The 1,493-nt window shown below is 50.4% G+C and overlaps 1 protein-coding gene across 1 annotated transcript; it reads left to right on the top strand.

The window, feature by feature from the left end:
- The first annotated feature begins 930 nt into the window (after positions 1–930).
- LOC122048875 lies at positions 931–1,263 on the top strand. The gene has a single exon (XM_042610390.1). It carries the CDS (start codon positions 931–933, stop codon positions 1,261–1,263), a length of 333 nt encoding a protein of 110 aa, XP_042466324.1.
- Positions 1,264–1,493: the final 230 nt, after the last annotated feature.

The raw sequence follows: 1,493 nt of genomic DNA, 5'->3' as shown, positions 1-1,493 counted from the left end.
CATCCATGACTTGTTGGTCCATCATGCCTAGCATTCGGTCACCCTTGATCTGCTAAGACTCCCTCACCAAGTGTCCGGTCAGTCCCTTTGACCCACCTGGACTTTCTCTTCTCGTGCCAAGTATCCGGTCAATTCCTTTGACCTACTTGGACTTTCACCAGATGTCTGGTCAACCTTAACCCATCTGGATTTTCTCGTGTCTGGCTTCACTCACCAGGACTTCCCTTCTGTCTAGCTTCACTCACTAGGACTTCTCATCTGGCTGGCTTCACTCACCAGGACTTCCCTTCTGCCTAGCTTCACTCACTAGGACTTCTCATCTGGCTGGCTTCACTCACCAGGACTTCCCTTCTGCCTAGCTTCACTCACTAGGACTTCTCATCTGCCTGACTTCACTCACCAGGACTTTCCTCCTGCCTAGCTTCACTCACTAGGACTTTCACTTGGCTTCACTCACCAGGATTTCCCTCCTGCCTAGCTTCACTCACTAGGACTTTCACCTGGCTTCACTCACCAGGATTTTCCTTCTGCCTAGCTTCACTTACTAGGACTTCTCAACTGCCTGGCTTCACTCACCAGGACTTTCCTTCTGCCTACCTTCACTCACTAGGACTTCTCAACTGCTTGGCTTCACTCACCAGGACTTTCCTTCTGCCTACCTTCACTCATTAGGACTTCTCAACTGCCTGGCTTCACTCACTAGGACTTTCCTTCTGCCTAGCTTCACTCACCAGGACTTTCCAGTCACGTATCCGGTCAACCTTGACCTACTTGACTCTCATTCACAATCTTCCACATGAACAATTACACCTGCAATCTCCATGTCTTGTCTCCATGTATTGTCAAACATCGAAACCAAACATCAAGACTCGAGCTTGAACCAATTCACGCTCAGTCAACCTTGACCTAGGGAATATTGCACCAACAGGGATGGGTGTCACGCCTTTCCACTTGGTATACGGGGGTGAGGCAGTCGTTCTCGTCGAAGTCGAAATAGATTTCGACCGAGTGCAGCAGTACGACGCCCACAACGACGAGCAGAGACAACTGGAGCTTAACTTGGTGGATGAGACGCGCGTCAAGGCGACCGCTCGGCTGACGGCCTATCGGCAAAGAATGAGGCAAAGCTACAACTGGCGGGTAATCCCTCGATCCTTTCAGGTCGACGACCTAGTATGGAGAAATGTGAAACCGGTCGGTGACGTTGGCAAGCTAGAAGCTCCGTGGATTGGACCGTTCAAGATCGTGGAGAAGCTCCGCTAGGGAGCTTACTATTTCGAAGATGAAGACGGGCGGCAACTGGAGCGACCATGGATTGCGAACCATCTCCAGCCGTACCGAGCTTGGTGAAAGGTGTGCTGATGTATTTAGTGTCGTGTATCTATTCTTTGCCCTACACCTTTTGACTGCAGGGTTAAAATCGAAATACAAAGGATTGCAAGATCATTGTTGAACGGCTGGGCAACTCATAAGATCGTCGAGCGGCGACGTTA

Source organism: Zingiber officinale, chromosome 2B (genome assembly GCF_018446385.1).
Source record: "Zingiber officinale cultivar Zhangliang chromosome 2B, Zo_v1.1, whole genome shotgun sequence".
NCBI lineage: Eukaryota > Viridiplantae > Streptophyta > Magnoliopsida > Zingiberales > Zingiberaceae > Zingiber > Zingiber officinale.
Note: the sequence above shows the minus strand (reverse complement) of the source record. Positions and strands in the feature narration are given on the sequence as shown.